This window comes from Tenrec ecaudatus, chromosome 10, assembly GCF_050624435.1.
Source record: "Tenrec ecaudatus isolate mTenEca1 chromosome 10, mTenEca1.hap1, whole genome shotgun sequence".
Lineage (NCBI taxonomy): Eukaryota > Metazoa > Chordata > Mammalia > Afrosoricida > Tenrecidae > Tenrec > Tenrec ecaudatus.
In genome coordinates, this window is record NC_134539.1 from 36,296,409 (window position 1) to 36,316,179 (window position 19,771).

Consider the following 19,771-nt stretch of genomic DNA (forward strand, 5'->3'; position numbering starts at 1 on the left):
GGCTTGTGATCATCCTGTGTTTGGCTTCATTGCATATGTTTCGTGAGTCTGAAAAGGACTTTATAGATTGGTGTCAGAAAATGGGCTAATATCAGACTTATGGCCTTGGACTGGACTGGCTTGGGATGTTTTCTCAATGTTCAATTCCTCTTGTATATAAAACTCTTTCTTATACACATATGTGTGTCCATGGATTTGTTTCTCTAGTCTACCCAGACTGACACAGGGCTAGTGCAGGAAAGGGTTGCAGTCATCTAAATTCCATGTCCATTATGTTCACACGGAAGCAGCATACCAGCTTGTGTGATCCCAGATTTGCAAATAATAAAATGCAAATCTGAAGGAGGGAACAGTATCAGAGCGTAAATTGTGAACACCTGGTCTGCAGAAGGCGCTGGTTGAGTGGAAGCCCCAAATCCATTTGTGGGGTCCCCACAAAGATTACATCTCTGGTGAGTCTTCTCTGACCACAGTCCAGGTATGTGTAATGCCTTGTCATTTGACCTCCTTTTAGATCTGTTTTAAAGTTGTTTCTGCTTTTAATATTTTCTGTTTTCTTTTCGGTGGAGGGTTTTCTCTGTTTTGTTTGATCATTTTAGGGTTTTGTTTGCTTCCTGTTCGGGTTTTATATGATTTTTAAATATGAAATCCAGCAAAGGTAACCTATGGAGACAGTAACTGAATTAATAATCCCGCAGGGCTGCCAGGGAAGGTGGGGGAGGCGGGGAGCTGACAGCAATGAGCACGGGAAGAAAGTGATCTGAAATTGGCAGTGGTGTTGACTGCACAGCCCTCAGTGGGACTGAGCCATTACACTGTGGGACGAGAACTCATGCCAGTAACATGTGGACACCCTCGGCGACAGAGAGTATGTTGGGCCTGCAGGGGGGCTGGTTCAGGATTCAGAGTGAGGACAAATTTCTCTAACACTCCTGCAGGACTCCCAAGGGGGCAGCAGCCTCCTCAAAGACTGCCTCCCAGTGGGCTGGGGGCAGAGGGCGCGCTCCAGAGTCTGGCCAACACCCCACCCCACCCATGAGGCTCACCACACCCCATCCAAATCTTTCATCCTAGGGCTTCAGGCTGGCATTCTTCCTGTTCCGGAAACAGTGCTGAGTCACCCGAAGGGTAAAAGCCCCAGTGTGCTCTTGCTGCGCCTCACCAGCCATGAAGGAAGCCATGTGAGCAGACATGAAGTCTCGTTTACAGGGCCAGGACAGTTGCCTGTGAGTCAACCATCTGTACCTCAGGGACTGTCTGTAATAAACTTCTATTCAGCTTAAGCCTAAACCTTTCTTCCTGTCACTGGCCCATTGGTCCTGGCTCAGCCCCTACCTGCTTCCTCTGGCCTGTGACAGACAGTTCTCAGAGAGGTGTGCTTAATGATCTACCATCTGTCCCTTCAGTGGCCCCTCACAGACCCTGCCGCCAGGCCCCCTCTTCCAAATACAGTCCTCCTTAGGTGTCTGGTCGGACAAACAAACAGCCCTCCAGAAGGGTCTGAAAAGAGCTATTAAAGCAGGTCTCTATGACCTGCCCTTGGCAGCATGTTGGACTAGTCCACAGCACAGCATTTCCCACCTTCTGCAGTGTGGCCTTAGAGAATACACACAGGCTCCATTCTGCTTACTTATCACCTGCCTCTGGGCCCAAAGTGCTCCAGGCCCAGAGGGGTTCACCGGGTCCTTTCTGGGGCCCGAACTCACCTTCTGAGACTCCAAGTCCTTGGTGAGCGTCAGAACGTGCTGCTTCAAGGCCTCCACTTTCTCGTGGGGGGTGCGGCCACGGGCCAAGCCCTCGGGAAAGCGCGGGAAAGTGTGGTTCTGGCGCTTGGCTTTCTGGATGAGATTGGCTGTCAGAGAAGACTTGGGCATGGGCTTTGGAGACTCTTGGAGTTCCTTCTCTGCCGAGGAGAAATGCAAAGGCGAGTCACTGGTGACATCAGCAGGTCTCCAGCCTGACTTGGTTCCAGGAGCACCTGGAGATGGCTGGCCCTGTTCCTAGAGCGTCTGCCTCCGTAGGCCTGTCCCCGCAGAGACCATGCGTTCTCAGAAGGCTCCAAGGCGGCGCGGACACTGCCCACCCGGGGTCACTGTGTGGGCCACTGGGGCACATCAGTGGGATGTACAGTGTACTGCTCAGCTTCCGCGAAGACCCAGTCTCAGAACCCCACGTGCTCTGTCTACATGCTCGCTGTGAGTTGGCATCGACTCGATGGCAGTGAGTTTGTTTGAGTTTCGTTTGGTCAGCCTGCACCCTGGTTTGCAGGGAAGAGAGGCCTCCTCAGTTCTCAACTGTGCCTGTCTTCGGCCTGAGGGTCTCCACCCGAGGGGACTGCCTCCCTCAGACCATCTCCTCAGGCACAAGCTCTGGCAGGGTGCCCGTTTCTTAGTTCAGGATGGCGCCTAGACCCTCTGGGTGATTTCCAGAGCAGCAGAGATGTTCCTAACATCCCCTCTCCTGAAGAGAGCCCGAGGGCTGCATTCCTTTTCCTATCTTCAACTCCTCTGACTCTGCTCAACTGCTACATCAGGAGACTCAGCACCTACAGCAGATGCTTCAGGGCTGTATAAAACCAAACCAAACTCACTGCCCCTGAGCCCATTCTGACTCACAGCGACCCTGCCGGACAGGAGGGAACTGGCCCTGTGGGTTTCCGAGACTGTGACTCTTTACAGGAGCAGGATGCCCAACTTTCTCCCACTGACCAACTGGTGGTCTCAAACTGCTGACCTTCTGGTTAGGAGTCCAATGCATAACCTACTTCAACAGCTGTGCAGTTCTTTTACTTACTTTTGAGCAAGAGCAAGTAAGCTAATTATGACCACCAATCCCCCCACCCAAAAATCCCAACCACCCCAAATCTAATAGGCAGTCTGCTTTATAGAATAAAGTTTTATTGAAGTACAACTACTCCTAATTTTTGGGAAAGAAAGAGACACAAATAGAAGAAGCAAAACCAGAAAAAAGCAAGAAAGATTTTCCCTTTTAACTTCAAAATCATCGTTATTAGTCTTGGGAGTTTGATCTTTGATACACAGCCTGGCAAGCAGGTCCTGGGACCGCCAGGGTGGAGAAAGTCTCCTCCATGGGCCCTGGGGGTCTCTGAAGAAAGCTTTGAGCTGGGCCAAGGCTTACCTGGGATGCTGGGGGTGGGGACTGGGGGCTGCTCTTCCCTTTGAGGCTCCCCACTCTGGGGAGAATCTTCCCCCGGAGGGCCGAGGCCTGACCCTTGGGGCTGCTTGCTGCCAAGGATGTTACACATGGTGTTTCTGTTGAGGGAGAAGAGACCGGGGAGGTGAGGTCCGCGGGGAAGTCGCTTTAGGGGCAAGCCACTGTGCTGCTCAGCTGCCTTGGGGCTGGTCCACTCTGAGGCCACCTCAGGAGCTAAGACCCTGCCCCTTGCTTCAGCCAGGCCTAGACTGGTCTTCCGGCCTCCAGCCACCCCACAGGACTAGTCCACACCCGGCACTTCCAATCTTCCTGGCTGCCTCACTTCCATTTTCCCACCCAGCTTGCATCCTCCGAGCCCCTGTGGGACTGCGTGCCCACGACAACAGGGGAGTCTGCTGATGTGTTCGGCGATGGCCCGTGAGAGCCCGTCACAGTGCCTGGTGCATGCTGACTCGTGATGTCTCCGCGGGACAGGGTGGAACTTCCCCCCCCCCTCCCCAGGGTTCCAGGCTGTCCGTCTTTACGGAGGAGCCCTGGTGGAGTGGTGGTCACTTGCTGGACTGTTGAGTTGCAAAGCCAGCAGTTCAAAACCACCAGCCAGCTCCCAGGGAGAAAAAATGGGCTTTCCACTCCTGGAGGGTTAGTCTCGGACACTCACAGGGGCGGTTCTACCCTGTCCTGTAGCGTCACTGTGTGTCGGCACAGATACAATGGCAGGAATGTGGTTTCCGGTCTCCATTTTCATGAGAGCAGATGGCCTGGGCCGAGAGGACGTGTTCATGACTTCAGACCATTGGTGGAGAAATGGAACTGAAAGATACTGCACTTTCCCCTGCCAACTCTTTGCAGTGCCCTCATATGGGTAGAGGGAATGCTGAGTGGACTTGCCAGACCCATCTCCTGATGCCCTCATGGGGTTTGCTAACTACCTGTTTCAATCACCCTGCCCACTGCCTGCCAGTAGCTCCCGGCTCCTGCTGAAGGAAGCTCCACACCGCCCCACTCCAGGGCGCTCCCCACCTCTCCTCTTTCCCAGCCACTCCCAGCCTCAAAGGGGCTTTTCTGAACCTTAGGCCCGGCCACACCTCAACCGAGTCTTTGTTTAGTGGAAACTTCTCCTTTCTCTATTCCAGCTGCATGGTGACACCTGGCCTGGGCTCCTGAGCCCAGAGCTTGAAGCGTGGCTTGGGTGCAGGAGGGCATCAGCTCCAATGACGAGCTTTGTGCCCCGCTGCACCCCTCCCCCCAAGGACGAGTCACCAGGACTCAGAGAAAGGCAGCGAGGTTGAGTTCATTTTCCTTTGTAGAAAGATGAGAGTAGACGGGTTCCGAAATCAACAAAAAGGGAAGCGAAAAGGATTCAGTGAGCTCAGTGGGTCAGTGATTTCCAATGGGTGGGCCGTGACCACTGAGAGTAACAGTGCTCGGGCGTCACGGCCAACCCTGAAGAAATGAGAGAAAAGATCAGGACACGTCGGACTCAATGAAGGCCGGCAGCATTCTATACACGACACACCTGTCATGTGAAAGGACTTACGACACACCTGTCATATGAAAGGACTTCCACTGGGTCATGTTCAAAGTCCTTGGAAAAACACCACCCTCGAGGGGGTGGTGCTAACAGTTTGTACTCAACTGCTGGCGGTCCCACCCTGCCCTGACCCCAAGAGCACCACGGGAGAAAGGCCATGGGAGAAAGCTCAGCTCTCCTCTGTGGCCTGGGTTTGTCTTTGAAGAGGGCATGCACTTCGAGGGCTGCAATACTGTTGCTGGATGCTCCGGAGAGGATTCTGATTCCCAGCAATTCCACGTGACGGAGAACAACACGGGCTTCCCCAGGTTGTAACCTTCAGAGAAGACTGCTAGGCCTTTTCTGCAGAGCTGCTGGGTGGTTCTGAACTGCCAGGGTTTCGGTGGGCAATAGCTGGGTGCTTCACCACTCGCCGCCCCCCCCCCCCCAGGGCCCCTGTAAGGGCAGCAAGAGTATGGCCAACAGAAGGAAGAGGGTGGGGAGCTTGCAGGTCTTTGATGGGGTCCAGACTTGAACGCAGACCCTTGACAACTGCCTGCACAGCCACAGGGACCTGGAAGCAGGCTAAGAACCTATCTATCGGGAGCTTTAATATCCGGCTGAATTCCCAGGAAAGGAAGGAAAATCAGAACTCAAGTGAGGGGAAAGGATCAGTAGGCAGCACACACTCACCCCCACCCTGTCCCCTCTGTGCATTTGGGCACGGTCACATGAGTTGCTTTGGTGAGTGGGATGCTAGTGCAGGTGATGTCAACAGGCTTGCACTGTGCTTGCAGTGAGGTGTCCTCCTGCGCTCTGACGTTTCATCGTGAGGATAGCTCTACTCCAAGAGAGATAAGATGCTGTGGTAGGCCAGGCCTCGACACTACCCCCAATGGTTTGGAGCCAAGGCCAAGTGAATCCACAGGAGTGAGAGATAAATGTTTATTCTTATCTGACACTTAAATCTGAAGTGGAATTTTGCTTCTGCTTTATTTAGCTGCAGTGCTAATCAGTGGTGGGCTGAGCATCGACCTGGTCACGTGACCCTGTCTTTGAAGACTGTGACCATAACCACTATTGATAGGTCTGCACAGTAAGTGTGTAAGTGTCCTGGAAGCTCCCTCGACCCTTCTCTGGAGCAGGACCCCGGCAGACCTGACAGCAGATGCCGAGACCAGCCAGGCCGAAGGGGAGAGGACAGGGCAGCTCTGACCTCCCCAGACTGCCCAGGGATCTCCACAGAGCAGGGCCCTTTCCTTGCAACGCTGACCAGCAATTCTGTGGGCTATTACAAGTGACAGGAGGGAAGTGACTGATCCTCTGAAACTTCCTTCCTTCCCTGGTCTCCGCTTCATCTCTGTTCCACTTCTGCTCCCTTGGCCACTCTCAGACATGAAGAGCTTCACCTCAGGGACGCCACCCTGGGCACACGGCTGGCTGGCTGCTGGGCTTCCCCTGCTCCCACTCCAGGCAGCACTGACCACCCGTTCCCTCCAGCCTCCCTGCATGGTACCCTTCCTTCTCAGCCACTCGCACTGGAGATGTGAGCAGGTCCTCCATCTCCTAAGGCAGGTTCAACTAGGCCCATAAGGAGCCCAGGTGGCACCATGTGCTAAGCTGTAGGCTGTAACTTCAAAGACACCGGTTCAAACCTACCTGCTCCCAGGGAGACAGAGGAGGTTATCTGCTCCGGTCAAGACTGACAGTCTTGGAATCCTCCTCTGGCCTACAGGGTCGCCGAGGCGGAATGGACTTGTGTACAGGGGCTGGGGTACAAGACACGAAACACAGGGAACACCGCAGACAATGTGCCGACAGACCCGGGAGTCTGGCTCACAGCTCGGGCTCAGACCCGCCAGGTCAGACTGCTGCTTCCTTAGACGCCAGGGAAGCCCTCAGCACTACGCTACATGAGGAGCTCCGGCGAGTATGTGCGGGAAGGATTCACAAAGTTCATGGAAAAATTCCATTATCTTTTTGTTCCATTTTCCCGAGAACTTCCGGAGCCCCCTGGTGCATCCACAAAGATGCAGAGGAAAGGGGTGCCTGCTGAGGCCTTGTGGTGATGGGCAGTTGAGATGCTTCTCTTTCCAACTTGGCGTGCTGCTGGTTAGCTGCCAGCGAGGCGGTTCTGACCGTGGTGACTCCTGCATCCCCAAGGAGGTGACCTTTCAGAAGCAGATCGCCAGGCCCCTCTTGGCTGGTAGGTGCTGTGTGCCACGCGGGGACCTTGTCCCTTTCCAATGGGTCTGCTTTCCTACCCAGAGCCCGCCCTGTTATCCTCAGTGGGGCAAGCACAGGATTTTCAAGGACGACTGCGATGAGAAGAATCTTACTTCCCCACCTCCCCGCAGGGAACCACACAGGCTCTCTGCTCCACTTACTGTATTTCCGTGCCCAAGTGCTTGAGGGAGATATTCTGCAGGGCTGAAGGCAGGGTGGGGAGTGGCTGTTGGGCAGCGGCCACACCCACCAGCCCGGTGGGCGTTTCCACAGGGCACAGGAACTTCTCCAGCTCTGAGGGCCAAAGGACAGAGAGTCAGCCCCGGGCTCAGAGCACCTGGGGGACAGGTGGGCTCACAGGGACGGGGACCTTGCAAGTCTTCTAGGAGGTTTTCAGTAACAAAACCCAACTAGCTGCCTTTGAGTCAATGGCTACCCTAAGGTAGGGGTTCAAACCCACCAGCCACTCTGAAGACATGTGTGCCTGTCTGGTCCTGTGCCAACGACAGCCCAACACCCCGCGGGACTGACTCAAGGGTAATTAAAAAAAATAACATAGGTTACAGTTATAAAAAGAAAAGAAAGCATATTCATCAACATTAGGTGTTTTGTATGTTAAATCTCCACCTAATTCACCATAAAGAGTTTTGGGGAAAAATAGGTGTTTAGAAAAAGATTCCTCCAAACTACGTGGATAGCCACCCCTCCCCCAGAAGAATTCACTTCAGAGGACAGCACTGAAGCTACAGCTCAGGGAGAGGGACATGTCTGATCAGAGCACATGGGAGCAAATGAAGGGGAAGGAAGAGAGAGGGGAGAGCATCCTGATCCACCAAGCCCTGAGGACGATATTCCTGCTCAGAGCAGCCAATGCACAGAGAGGACCATATGGCCGGCCCCACTACAATACCCAACATCCCTCACTGACCCATAGCCCTACGGGGGACAACACTGGAGACAGTGTGGGAATTCTACCACACTGAGGCAAAACACTAAGGGCGTGCAACAGAACAGCAAGGGGAGCAGAATAAGGAAGTCCCCAGGGAATACCAAAAATAGACTTTGGGGGTCAGGGCGTGGCACCCCATCAGACTCAACCAGAAAACACTCCTAAAGGAACACTCTCAACAAACAGACCTTGAACTATTTACAGGCTTTTCTTTTTTGTCACTTTTGTTGTTTTCTTTTGTTGCTTTGTTTTGTTCTGTCTTGTTTTTGTGCATATTATCTCTACAGGTCTACCTAGATAAAATAGGCCGGAAAAACAATCTGGAGGAGAAAACCATGGGACTGATGGTTGTGGGGGACATGGGAGAGGAGGAGGTGGGGGAAAGGAAGTGGTGTTAACAAACCCAGGAACAAGGGAGCAACAAGTGACCCAAAATCAGTGGCGAGGAGGGTGTAAGAGAACTGGTAGGGCTTGATCAAGGGCAGTGTAACCAAGAAGAATTACTGAAACCCAAATGAAGACTGAGCATGATAGTGGGAAGAGAGGAAAGTAAATAGAGGAAAAAGCTAGGAGGCAAAGGACATTTATGGAGGTCTAAATAAAGGTATGTACATATATAAATACATTTATATATGATATTGGGAAATAAATCTATGTACATGTATTTATAGGTTTAGTATTAAGGAAGCAGATGGACACTGGGCCTCCACTTAAGTACTCCCTCAATGCAAGAACACTTTGTTCCAATAACCTGGCATTCCATGATGATCATCTTCCCAACAGAGCGCTGAAGACAAAGTGGGTACATAAGCAAATGTGGCGAAGAAAGCTGATGGTGCCTGACTATCAAAAGATATAGCATCTGGGGTCTTAAAGGCTTGAAGATAAACAAGCAGCTATTTAGCTGAGAAGCAACAAAGCCCACACCACACCTGCCAAAGAATGTAGGTGCAAAACTCTGTCACCTATGAAGTCCCTGATGGACAATAATTTAATTCCCTTGGCCAGTGCTGAGCCACCCAGAGCCCGTGTGGAGGCCCTCCTTCCTGCTGGCCCTGCCACAGATGGATGGTGGTCTACACCCCAGACAATGCACTGGGGAGAGCTGAGAGGGGCAGACAGGAGCCTCCCAGCTCAAGAGGAGTGGGCAAGGGAGAGCCTTTCTGAGGGACCAAGGCATGTTACCCCGCCCTCAGTGCTGCAGTGGCACGGAAAGGCTCTGGGGAGAAGGGGCTAGAAGTCAAATGAGGCAGCATGGGTGTGGCTAAGAGGCTGGCTCTCACTGGGCTGTGAACTCAAATCCCTAGGGTCTGAGCAGGCAGAGCAGAATACTGAGTTGGGCACTAGAGAGGGCCCAGGTGTGGGAGCAAGAGTGCTTGAGGCCACGCTGTTTCCGTGGGGAGAGCTCTGTGACCTGGCTGGAAATCAGGTTTTCTCTGGCAAATGAGGAGTATACGCTGTACCTGCACCCTGTCTCCTTGAGTTGGTGTGAAGTGTACAGGAGGAACTGCAGATAGCAATGTTGAAAACACATCTCCTATTCTGGGGCTTGCTACTTTCAAAGTGGTTTCTAATCTAGACTTTAGGAGCTAGTTCAGTGTGGCTACTCACACAATTGGTCAGAATAACTGAGGTTTTTCTTGTTTATCTATTTTCTTGTTTATTAACCTTTGGTTTGCACCCTCATTCAGAACAGTCAACCATAGCCCACAATGTTCATGTCGTGTCCAGTACTTCCTGAAAAGCCAGCTTCTGATTCCCTCTAACACCTACCTGTGGCCCAAGGCCATCCTGAGGCCACAGAGTACGATGTCTTGGGAGTGTCAACACTGGTTGCACCAGTGAGGAAATGGAGCATGAGCTTTGTGGCCAGGCCACATAGCTAGCAGATGGCACAGCCAGCCTCAATTGCAGTCCCTCGCTTCCACTTTTTCCACCAGGCCAATTGCTGGCTTCTCAAAACACACTTTCTAAGAAGCAGAGACTGGCAAGTGGGGCTGGCCCAAGACGGTGCAGGTCCCAGTCCAATGTGATGCCCACGGGATGGGCAGCACATGATGGGGCTTAGCACTTCTGAGAGGAAGCAACTGGTGACCACAACACTGCAGTCTAGAGGGAAGGGAGAGGGAGACTCGCCCTGGGGGTTGAGTGGGGGCAATGACCACACACAAAATGTCCAAAAGACTTATTTGTGACTCTCCCTAAGGCCTACCCCATTCCTGGAGGGAAGAAGTCATTTCTAGGACCCAAAAGGGCCAGAGCCTGGGGTCACTACTTCCCCAGAGGACTCGGATGGGCAGATGGCTTGGCCAGGGGAAGCCTTAGAAGGGCCGTGGGCGTGCAGACTGAGCTTTGCATCTTGCTGGTGGTTTTTTTTCCTTCTTTGACCTCGGGAGCCTGCAGTGCGGAGGGCGCATTGTTATGAACTCTGCACAGTGCCCCCGGTGGGCGGGAGGGTCTTATGCGTGCTACCTGCCTTATGGGCCGGCCGCTTTTTGCTAAAACACAATCAATCCCCACAACACCAAGGGAAAACACTGAGGGCGTGCAACAGAACAGTGAGGGAAGCAGAGCAAGAAGTCCCAAGGGAATACCAAAAATAGACTTTGGAGCCAGGGTATGGCATTCTATCGGGCCGAAAACACTCTTAAAGGTCAACAATCAGACCTTGAACTATTTACAGGCTTTTCTTTTTTGGGGTCATTGTTATTGGTTTTTTTTGCTCTTTTTTTGTGTGTGCATATTATTATCTCTGCAGGTCTATTTAGATAAGATAGGTGGGATAAACAATCAGGAGGAGAAAACAAAGGACCAATGGTTCCCGTGGGACATGGGGGAGGAGGAGGTGGGGGAAAGGAGGTGTTGACCAACCCAGGGACAAGGGAACAACAAGTGATCCAAAATTAGTGGCATGGAGTGTGTGAGAGGCCTGATAGGGATTGATCAAGGGCAATGTAACTGAGAGCAATTACTGAAACCCAAATGAAGGCTGAGCATGATAGTGGGACAAGAGGAAGGTAAAAGGAAATAGAGGAAAGAACTAGGAGTCAATGGGCATTTTATAGAGGTCTAAATACAGGCAAGAACATACGTAAATATATTTATATATGAGGATGGGGAAATAGATCTATGTGTATATATTTATAGGTTTAATATTAAGGTAGGAGATGGACATTGGGCCTCCACTTAAGTGCCCCCTCAATGCAAGAACACTTTCTTTCAATAACCTGGCATTCCATGATGCTCACCTTCCTGACATGATCACTGAAGACAAAGTGGGTGCATAACCAAAAGTGGTGAAGAAAGCTGATGGTGCCCAGCTATCAAAAGATATAGCATCTGGGGTCTTAAAGGCTTAACGGTAAACAAGTGGCCATCTAGCTCAAAAGCAATAAAGCCCACGTGGAAGAAGCACACCAGCCTGTGTAATCACGAGGTGTCGATGGGATCAGGCATCAAAGAACAAAAAATACCATCATTATGAATGAGGGGAGTGTGGAATGGGGACCCAAAGCCCATCTGTAGGCAACTGGACATCCCTTACAGAAGGGTCACAGGAAGGAGATGAACTAGTCAGAGTGTAGTGTACCAAATTTCCTCTAGTTCTTTAATGCTTTCTCCCCCCAACTATCATGATCCCAATTCTACCTTAAAATCCGGCTAGACCAGAGGATGTACACTGGTACAGATAGGAACTGGAAACACAGGGAATCCAGGACAGATGAACCCCTCAGGACCAGTGGTGAGAGTGGTGATACTGGGAGGGAAGGTCGGGTAGAAAGGGGGAACCGATTACAAGGATCTACATATAACCCCCTCCCTGGGGGGTGGACAACAGAAAAACGGGTAAAGGGAGATGTTGGACAGTGTAAGACAAGACAAAATAATTAATAATTAATTTATAAATTACCAAGGGTTCATGAGGGAGGGGGACAGGAAGGGAGGGGAAAAAGGACAAGCTGATACCAAGGGCTCAAGTAGAAAGCAAATGTTTCGAGAATGATGATGGCAACAAATGTACAAATGTGCTTGACACAGTGGATGTATGCGTGGATTGTGATAGGAGTTGTACGAGCCCCCAGTAAAATGATTTTGAAAAAAAAAAACCAAACTCAATAAGGCAATATGTTTGCACAGCGTTAGTAATTAGCACGCATGTTTTCGTGAGGATAAACACTATAAAACCCCTTGGACACTCTGCCCGACTTGGCCAGCATGTCCTTCTCATGAGAAATCTCTCCCCTTGATCTTTCTTGGCTCCAGGTAAAGTACAAAATAAAAGTGCAAGAGCCTGATGGAGGCAGAGAAAACGCCTAGCAGATTGCTCAAGGGCAGTGACAGGAGACTTTTTATTAGACGGAATCTTGGTGACTCAAAGCCAGACATAGATCAGGAGGTTTTTCACAGCTGGAGGAGCAAGTCCCAGCTTCCTCCAGGGAAGGGTGGCGACTGGAGAGGTGGGGCCGCCTGCTCCAGCGCAGCTAACCCAGGGCAGGCCAGTGTGCTCAAAATCCCCGAAACATCCCTCTGGGCCAACAGGCGGGTGGGCCGGCAGGGCGGTTCTGAGCAGGCCCAGGGTCTAGGAGGGTGAAGCCTTGCTGTTGGATTAGGGAAAGCGTGGCAGGGAGAGAAGTCTGCCTTCCTGTTCCCTGACTCTCGTCCCCGGTGCGCTGGACAGCATACCAACTCCCCTGGCCCCTGCCAGTGCCCACTCACCTAGTGCCCACTGGCCCCTGGGCCAGTGCCCACTCAGATGGGCCTGAAAAGGCACCCAATTCAACCACACCCCAGGCTGCCTCTGGACCCACAGAGCCACTCTTGTGACTCACAGCCCGCCGGATTCCTTATTGTAAGAGGCGTCTGGTGTCTAGTCGGTGGCAGACCTCAGCAATTACAATTCAGGCTGCACTTGCCTGTGTGGCCAGGGTGGTTTGCTCCAGCAGAAGGGGAAAGAGTGGTGGTGGACGAATACGGGAGCCAACTGAAGCCCTTTCCCCATGAAAACACCTACAAGATTCCTAAACAACTTAATGATGGTGATTATTAATAATATCAGGGTGCAGCTACCATAATACATAATTGTATGTGCACAGAGGTAGCTCACAGGCAACTAGGGCCAGGGTTGCACCCTCTCAATGTACTTATTCAATCTGTATTTTGAGCAAATCATCAGAGAAGCTGGGTCGTATGAACAAGAATGTGGCGTCAGGATTGGGGGAAGGCTTAACAACCTCGCTTAGTGAAAGAAGGAAGACTTGGAACACTCGCTGATGAAGATGGACTACGGCCTTCGGTATGGATTACAATGCAATGTATAGCAGACCCACATCCTCACAACTAGACCGCCAGGGAGCATCACAGTAAGTGAAGAAAAGATGGAAGTTGTCGAGGATATTGTCTTGCATGGGTCCCTTCACTGCTCAAGGAAGTAGCAGTCCAGAGATCAAATGATGCCGTGGGTGGATTTGCTGCATGAGACCTGTTTACAGAGGGGAAAGCAAGGACGTGACTTTGAGGTCTGAGGTGCATGTGAGCCAAGTCACACATGGTATTTTCCATCACTCCCCGTGCATGTGAAAGTTGGATATTGAATAAGAAGGGCTGATGCATTTGAACTGCAGTGCTGGTGGAGAATACTGACAGTACTGTGGACTGCCAAAGGAACACAAAGATCTGTCCTGGAGGCCGTACAGCCGGCATGCACTCTAGAAGCAAGGAAAATGAGCCTCGTGTACTGGACATGCTGCCAGGAGAGGCCAGTCCCCGGAGGACAGCACACAAGAGGAAGACCCCTGACCAGGGGCCCACAGCAATGGGCTCACACACGACAGTTGTGAGGATGGGACAGGATCGGGCAGGGTTTTGGTTTGGTGCTCGTGGGGTCATCCTGAGTCAGAACCCACTCAACAGCACACAAGAACCACCACCTGGGTGCTGAGGCCCCTAGGGAAGCGGGTGGGTTAGAGTGGCTAGAGCAGATGAGCTCAGTGTTAGACCTGAAGCCATCCCGGAGCACAGGCCCCGGAAGTGCTGGGTGAGAAGCCCTGCCCCATCCCTGTCCAGTGAGGACGAGGCATTGTGCTGGGCACGTTGGGGAGGTGGGATGAAGTCTAAAAGCTACCGATCTACATTCCTGGCTAAGGCTGAAGTGGGAGTGGGGGCTGTGTGAGTTCCCAGGCTCCTTCACACTGGAGTCTTCCAAAAATGGGGTCATGTCACTTCACTGTGGGGCACGGTGGAGGGGGAGCGGATTCTGCTTGAGGGGCCACCTGGGAGATAACCATTGATCTACCCAACACAGTGCAGAAACACATCTGTGTGAAGAGGCGACAGACAGCGCTGTGTTCTCATCTGACCCTGTGTAGGGGGGCTTCCTTTCTCACGGCCTTCCCGGGCTGCCATCCCAAGGAGAGCGCACGCATCCTGCGCGCCCCTTTCTGCATGGGGGTTCCTTCATCCTCCCTATCACCCTCCCAGGGAGGAATATGGTTTATTAGCCGCACGTTTACAGGGAAGGCAACACAAGGCCAGAGAGGGCAAGCCACTGGCCTAAGAGCACAGGAGCAGGCTCTGGACCCAAAGCAGTGTGGCCCCAGAGCTGCTGTGCTGAGCCACGCCTGGGCTCTCTGTTCCCGGCACAGGAGCGTCCTCCAGCTCACTCCCTTATTAGGGTGAAGGTTGCCCACTGAGAGCCTTACTGTGTGGTACCTAGATCCAGGTCCACGGCAGGCTCGTTCCCAACCAGGGCGGTGGCGTTGGGGTCAGGGGCGGTGGGCAGCGTCGGTGCTGGTAGGCTGCTGTGGAAGTCCCAGCGCTTCGCCTGCAGCTGCTGCAGCCAGTACAGCATCACTTGCTTGTTGGCAGCCTGAGAAGCACAAGGGTTAGTTGGCAAAGTCCTGGGGTTCAGGCGCTGTGCTGGGTGTCAGGGAAGGGCATGGGAGACTCTTGTCTAGCTAGGGGCCCATCCCTGAGACACCACATGCTTCTGGGCCACAGAAGACAACTGGGGTGCGCTTCTCCCACCCAGGGCTTCCTTTCCGTCTCCGGCCTCAGTGTCCCATCCTGACAAGAAGTCGCACTTCATGGCGATGGAAGGAGGGCAAAGAGTCCGGGGTCCAGCCCAGCCCTGAATGTGCAGCAGGCTCTCAGCTGTGTGCACTGGCTGAAGGAACTGGGCGGGGCTGGGGGAGAAGAAGGCAAGAGCTCTGGGATTCTGTCCACAGTGGAGGGAGCATGGCTACTTGGCTGTGCAGCATCTCTAAGTTGAAGCACGGGAACGGGGTGGGGGGGATGTGGATGGGGACAGGAGAGCCCTCCCCCCCCAAGGTGGGGCTATTGGCACTCTGACTACCCAGTGGCATCCTCCAAACATGTTACAGGTTGATGCTGGTCACTGGCCTTGGACGGGCATCCCCCTCCCCACCACTCTCATAACAAGACTTTCTATGAGACCCTGAGGAAGGAGACAAGGCAGCAGCCATCAGCCCCTTCTGTAGATGAAGAAACCTGGGCTCTGGCTGACACGTCATCCAAGGAGGTGGCAGTGGAGCGGGTCCCTGAACCCAGATGGCCCACTTACAGAGCAGAGCTTTGATGGAGCTCAATGCAACCAAGCAGGGCAGTCATGTGGTCGGCAGGCCTCAGAGGGCGGGATGGAGGAGAATGGTGAGCCCCACAGAGCCGCTCACCACTGAAGACCATGTGAGACCAGAAGCCCCGGCCTGGCCACTGGGGCAAGCTCCCGTCTCCAGAGGCCCCCACAGGGCATGTGCAACAGCCCGGGCCTGAAGATATCAAACGAGTCCCACTTCCTACAGGCTGCTCTGGGGGAGACAGTCATGACTTTCAGGCTGACCAGCTCCGGTCCAAGTCCACAGACCTCACCTGACACTGCACATTGAGCACTCACTAAGGGTCGCTGAAGGTACCGTGGTGAGCCACCAACCACAGTCCCTGAGTCCACTGAGGGGGACAAAAGCCTGGATGTCCCGTGGGCTTCTCAACCTGTGCCCCTTGCACTCAGCAGCTTTCCCCATAACTCGCTAAGCCACAAGGGTCCTCAACGTGTGTTTCCTGTCGGGACTGGCTAGACCCGCCGGCTAATTACCCCAGCCATCCTGAGCTCCTCCCTCACATTCTCCTTAACACCACTGGCCACCTCCACGGTTTCTCCACCCATTCTCCTCGCCCATCCTCTCCGGACAGCCTCCCTGACCACCACTTCACCCTCCTCTAACTTGTTTCTAGCCCGTCGGAGCTTTCCCAAGGTTTCAGACTTCGGGTGTGTCCTTCCTTAAAATCAGGGGTCCTCAAACTACCACCTGCGGGCCACATGTGGCCTGCTGAGAAATTTATCTGGCCTGCTGGGTGTTTTTGCTGCCACAGCCTGTCCCGCTTAGCAGCCAACTCGTCCCGTGTGCATAGGAATTTGCTCAAAGTGCTTTCTGAAATTATAGTCCGGCCCTCCAGCGTCTGAGGGACCGTGAACTGGCCCCTGCTTAAAATCCTTCAACGACTCCCCATAGCCTACTGGGAAAAACCCAAGCTCCTTTCACCCAGGACACGAATGCCCCGCCAACCAGGCCTCGGCAATCTCTGCCTGTCTTTTGGGGCCCTTTGCTCGCCAGGATTCCTGGGATTTGCCTGGACACTCTGGGCTGTATCCTGTTTGCCCATCTTTGTTCACAGGGCCCTCTTGGCCTGGAATATCCTCTCCCTCAGGTCTGCTGATGACGCCTTACTTCGTCTCTCTAGCTACTCCTCCAGGATGGTCTGTCTGGGAAGCCCCTCCCGGCAGTGGAACAGCCTTCCTGGCATCACATCTCGTATCACTGACGGTTTACTGCGTGGGTCGCTTTCCACACCAGTTTCTTCCACCAGAAGTTGTTTGAAGGTAGGCTTCATCTCCATACCCCAATGCCAAGCAGAGTCAGGCACACATAGGGATCAATGGGGGTAATAAAAGCCACACATGTTGGAGACCCTGCCTACAACACTCAACTTGTGGGAGGAGGGAGGCTATGGACCACCAAACTCCCAAACAGTACCGTCGATCTTGGCTAGCCATCAGCAAACTGTGGCTCACGAGCCAGGTGCAGCTCCTTCGGAATGCCACGTGGCTCTGACTCAAAACCGAAACACATAAAAGGCAAAGCTTTAAAAACAATAGTTCAGATAGCGGCGATTTCATTTGTTTGTAAAAACATATCCATGGCTCTCAAATCATTTTTCAATTGGTGTGAGGGACAGGACTGGCTCTTCTGTCTCAAAGGTGTGCCCACCCTTATCTAGTGGATTCCGGCTCACAGCAACCCTCTAGGGCTGGGCAGTACTGTCCTGTGAGTGTCCGGGCCTGTAACTCTTCATGGAAAGGACAACCCTCCCTCATCTTTCTCCCACGGACATACAGCTACACGTTTTCGTAACTGCTCCTTCTTAACGAGCGTGGAAAGCCCGGTCTTCTCCCAAGGAGGAGCTGGTGGTTTCCAACTACTGCCCTTGCAGAGACCCACAGCATTTCTAAAGTACCTTCCCAGGGCTGAATTTGCATTGTTTTAACCGAGACCCCTAGTTAGGTGGGTCATCAGACAGGCCGAGTCAATAAAGAGGAGCTACATCTGCGGGCTATGTCCAGGGGGCTCAAGAGCTGCCAAGTTGGCTAGAAGATGCAGTGAGGGGTTGGAAGATGGGCGGCCATCTCCCAGCATCCTTCTCTGGTGCCCACCGATCTCTTAGCCAAGAGCTGTCTTTGCAGTGACGTACGGGGCATCCAACGGAGCTCCCACCAGCCTGCGTGCCGCGGTGTGTTCATTCAACAGACATCTATCGAGCACCCTAGGCTACACTCTAGGCGCTGAGAAGCGTTTGTTTTCTCGTCCTGGGCTGCACCACGCACTGCCATGCCGCATTTTAAATCTCACAAGCGACCTAGAATCTGAGAGGTGATGAAAGTGGCTCAGGGTCACACCAACAGTAAAGCCGCGGGTGGAGAAGCCTGGCTGATTTCAAAGCACTAGGCCTTTCCACGGCCTCTCACTTTCTCACGGAAGTTTGATGACAAAACCAAACCTACCCCTTCCTGCTGATGGGAAACTGGTTCAGACTTGCTGTGTTGAAAAATCTGGGCGGATGGTGAAACCTAAGCATTTATCTTCCCAGTCCTTGCCAGCATTCCTCAGCTGCTGGACTTTATTTCTCCCATTTGGCTAAAATGTGGAGAAAAATTTGATGAAAGAGAAGACTGTGAAGTCCCTCCTTGACTATACTTGGGTTTCAAATCGGGAATATGAAGGTTAAGTACAAGGTGTGATATAGCACCAAGTTCCAAGACTTGGGGAACCAAAAGAGCCCAGGTTCCCAGGATGGGCGATGCCACTCTTGGGTACATACCCGTCTTATGGACTCTGTTTCTTGATCTGTAAAATGGGCTGACCAACCTTGCCAGCCCAGTGCTCTGGCAATGTGGTGGGGATCCACTGGGAAAATGGTTGTGCGTGAGCTTTGGAAAGCATAAATTTCCTGGCACCTTTGGGGTCAGTTTACTGTCACACACCTGTGCCCCGCGTGCTGTGGGCACCAACCCCAGGGGGGTGAGGAAGGAGACAACGGTCCTGTTTACCTTGAGGGTAATAACCCGGCTGGGAGTCTTAATTTCAAAAGTCCCCTCCTCGGCCTCCACCTTGCAGTCAAAGATCGCGTTGGAGAGGTCGATGCTGTCCAAGGGGTTGGCGTCCTGCGCGGTCCGCGAATAATACAGGTGACATTTCTTCTCGTCGTAGAAGAACCAGCGGGATTTCCAGCCCCGAATAGGCCCTTTGCCGCCAAACTTACTCAAATAACCACAGAGTTTCTTGGAGGTCGCCTCCGGGGGCCGGACGGCGCAGCCCTCGGTCACCTCGGGTGGAAACACCACGGGGACCCTAGCCGACTCTTGGGGCCCAGGGACGGAGAAGCTAGACTCCCCGGGGTTTTCCCGACAGCCCTCCATCTCGGCTTGTCCGGGGCCGGGACCGGGACCGGGACCAGGACCAGAATTCGGCACTCAACCCGGGACACGACTCTGGGACTCAGCCGGCACCTCGGGCAAGGAGGCACCTGGGCAGGGGCGGAAGCAGTGGCGGGCCCGCCTTCTGGGCGCCGATGGGCGGTGAACGCCCAGGTGTGCGCGACTGGAGCCAGCGGACCCAGTCCCTGCATCATCCCACCCCTTAAAAGTTCCAGTTGAGGGCTGGAGGCCACGCCCATCCTCCCGGAAGACCACGCCCCCAGGCCCGCCTCCGCGGGCCCCTCCCAAGCCCGCCTATTTCCGGCTGTCCGGCCAGTCCTTCGGCCATCTTTACTGAAGGCCGCAGCGGTGCGTCCAACGGGCCTGAGGCCGGGGGCGTGGCTAGATTGAGGCAGGAAGAGCCCTTGTCCCAGACTACACAGCCCTGCCCACTCTTGGAATACCAAAGAAGGACCTTTCTTTCTTGCGATTCTTGGGCCGTCCGTTTTCCCCGCCTTTCCGGGGCCGCGTGGGCCACCGTCGGACGGCGCCTCACGCGGCCATTGGCTAAGGAGGCCGGCTCGACGCCCCCACTTCCGGGTGCGCGCGCGCAGCTCCCCCCCCCCTCCCGGCTTTCCCGGGTCCCGTGACTCCCGCCAGACCGCGCTCGCCCCCCCGGCTCTGACTGCGCCCTGCCGCCCGAGGCAGCCCGGCCCGCCGCTGGCTGCGTTCAGCAAAGCCTGCGCGGACAGAAATACGCCGACGGGCGGAACCGGAGGGCTTCGCAGAAGGCATGCGGAAAGGCTGCCCTCATTTAGTTCCTCGTTCTCCCGCGAGCCAAAAAGGATCTGGCCTCTGAGGGAAGGCGCCCAACTTCCCGCCTCATCCCACCCCGGAAAAGTTCCCCTTTCCCTCGGGTCTGCGGCAC

At 53.7% G+C, this 19,771-nt stretch overlaps 1 protein-coding gene across 1 annotated transcript in view; it reads right to left on the minus strand.

Moving 5' to 3' along the window:
- TBC1D2 (TBC1 domain family member 2) overlaps positions 1-19,365 on the minus strand; it is a 37,314-nt gene extending 17,949 nt beyond the window's left edge. The window contains exons 1-5 of the mRNA XM_075560209.1: positions 18,478-19,365; positions 14,568-14,724; positions 7,072-7,204; positions 3,139-3,272; positions 1,707-1,903 (exon numbers count right to left, since the gene is read on the minus strand). Coding sequence (XP_075416324.1) covers positions 1,707-1,903; positions 3,139-3,272; positions 7,072-7,204; positions 14,568-14,724; positions 18,478-18,846 — 990 coding nt within the window. The 5' untranslated portion in view covers positions 18,847-19,365. The remainder of the gene's footprint in view (positions 1-1,706; positions 1,904-3,138; positions 3,273-7,071; positions 7,205-14,567; positions 14,725-18,477) is intronic.
- Between the last annotated feature and the right edge of the window lie 406 nt (positions 19,366-19,771).